A 2,188-nucleotide genomic window follows, 5' to 3' on the forward strand; every position below is an offset into this window, starting at 1 on the left:
GAACAGGTGATCTTACAAGCATTTAAAGAAAAAGGGCCAGGATTTTTCTGATGCCCAACAGATTTTTTGATTGAAAGTTTTCTTGAGATAATTAAGACTCCCCTGCAGTGCTGCAGATCAATGCAGACAAATCCCGTGAACATTTATCTACTGTCCCTCAGCCTACTTCCAACTACAGAACACTGGCATTGATAAATCCAACGTTATTCCGATTTCTCCAGTTTACTTGTACGCATTTATGTATGACTCTACAATTTTATCACGCATCTGGGTTCACCCATCCACGACCACAGTCAAGATACAGAATCGTCCATTGCAAGGATCCCGCGCATGGCCCTTTTCAAATCACGCCCACCCCCTCCCCCTTCTGCCCACCCTAACTCTAAACGCTGACGTCTACTAGTCTGTTCTCCAATTTCTAAAAATGTTTTCACTTCAAAAATATTACGTAAATGGATGATAGTATGTCAACTTTTGGAATTCATTTTTTTTCTCCATGAGCTGAATTCTCTGGGAGATTCATGCATCCGAGTTGTTTGGTGTCTGGATACTCCATTACTCTACTGATGCGTGGTATCACTGGGATGGACGTACCACAATTTGCTTAACAATCCCCTGATGAAGGGTATCAGGGAGGTTCAAGTTTTCTGCTGTTAAGATGAAACCTACAACAAACATTCATTTATGGGTTTTTGCACAAATGGGAGTTTTCATTTCTCTCAGATAAATGTCCAAGAGTGCAAATGCTGGCTCATGTGGTAATTGCATGTTTAGTTTTACAAGAAACCACCAAACCGTTTCCCAGAGTAGCTGTGCCATTTCACACTGGCAATAGCAGTGTGTGGGTGGTCCCGCTTCTCTACCTCTTTACCAGCATTTGGTGGTGTTATCCTAGCCATTTCTGTAGGTATCATTACAGTTTTAATTTGTACTTTGCTGATGGCTACTGATGTTGGACGTATTTTCACGTGCTTATCTGCCATCTGGATACCTTCCTTCAGAGAAATGTCTCATGTTTTTTGCCCCTTTTCTATTTGAAGTGTTCACTTTTCTACAGCTGAATTTTGACAGTTCTTTCATACTCAAAATACCAGTCCTTTGTTAGATAACAGACTTGCAAGTATTTTCTCCTGGTGTGTACCTTGTCTTTTCATCCTTTTTATGTGGGCAGGTTGCTATGTGACCTTGGGTGATTTTCTTCATTATCCTGGGGTTCGACTCCCTCTTATAGAAAATGACACATCTGGGTGAGCTTGACAGTTTTCAAACTCTTTGGCTCTGACATCCTTTCTTCCAATGACTGCTCATCTGGAAGCCTGGATCCAGATCAGAAGAGCAAGGACTAGAAAAGGCTTCTACAGAACTAAAAGCCTCACTGTTGGGCTCCTGATGGGGTCTCTGCAGCACGTAATCTCTTATGTCATAAACTGTTGGCAAATCCAAGGCACTGCTCTCCTCAGACTGGCTGCCTGGAGTGACTTCCTGGGTCGCCATAGTCCCTGTGGTTTTAGCTGGATGGCCATGGGACTCTCCTGTCTCCAGCTTTGGGAAGGATGACAAGGCTTGGTTGTTGATAGCAACTTGGATGTACAAATGTTCCAGCTGAGTTACAAAGACCGCAAAAGTGGTTTATTGAGTTCATCACTTGGACATTTCTTGTTAAAAATCAGGTGTTCAATTATGGTCAGTTGATTTTGCCACATGGTGCCAAGACATAAGAAAGGAAAAGGGCAGTATTTTCAACACTGAGATAACTGGAGAGCCATATACAAAGGTGCCAGCACTTTGGAAAACAGTTTGGTTATTCTTCGAAAGGTGAAACGGGGTTACACTTTGACCTGGGAAGTCCACTGCTAGGCATATGCGACCGGCAACGGCAGCACATCCAAATCCGGAAGCAGATGCGCCATAATTCAAGAGGAAATTTCTTAAAGAGATTTTCACATGCTAAAGAAGAATCACAGATTACTGAAGGTCTAGCTATTGTCAAGCTAAGGTTGTTTTTCCCCTCAAGCAAAACATTAACATTAAGAGTTCCTGGAGAAATGTTATACTCTGTATTTGCCTCAAGTGTTTGTCAATGGGCTGCAGATTATAAGGAAATTTAATTTTACCTTCCATTTCCTTCTTGCCTTTGTTTCCCACATCACTATAGAGGGGAGGGTGATGTTGGGGTATAGGTTTCTGG

At 42.3% G+C, this 2,188-nt stretch overlaps 1 protein-coding gene across 1 annotated transcript; it reads right to left on the bottom strand.

Moving 5' to 3' along the window:
* Positions 1 to 1,263: 1,263 nt before the first annotated feature.
* On the bottom strand, positions 1,264 to 1,589 carry LOC115282766 (shieldin complex subunit 1-like). Its single transcript, XM_029928934.1, has one exon. The coding sequence runs from the start codon at positions 1,492 to 1,494 to the stop codon at positions 1,264 to 1,266; it is 231 nt and encodes a 76-aa protein (XP_029784794.1). The 5' UTR covers positions 1,495 to 1,589.
* Between the last annotated feature and the right edge of the window lie 599 nt (positions 1,590 to 2,188).

Source organism: Suricata suricatta, chromosome 17 (assembly GCF_006229205.1).
Source record: "Suricata suricatta isolate VVHF042 chromosome 17, meerkat_22Aug2017_6uvM2_HiC, whole genome shotgun sequence".
Classification (NCBI taxonomy): domain Eukaryota; kingdom Metazoa; phylum Chordata; class Mammalia; order Carnivora; family Herpestidae; genus Suricata; species Suricata suricatta.

Bases quoted from the DNA above. Each gene is read 5' to 3' on its own strand.
- LOC115282766 (XM_029928934.1), bottom strand. From the start codon at position 1,494: ATGGCGACCCAGGAAGTCACTCCAGGCAGCCAGTCTGAGGAGAGCAGT.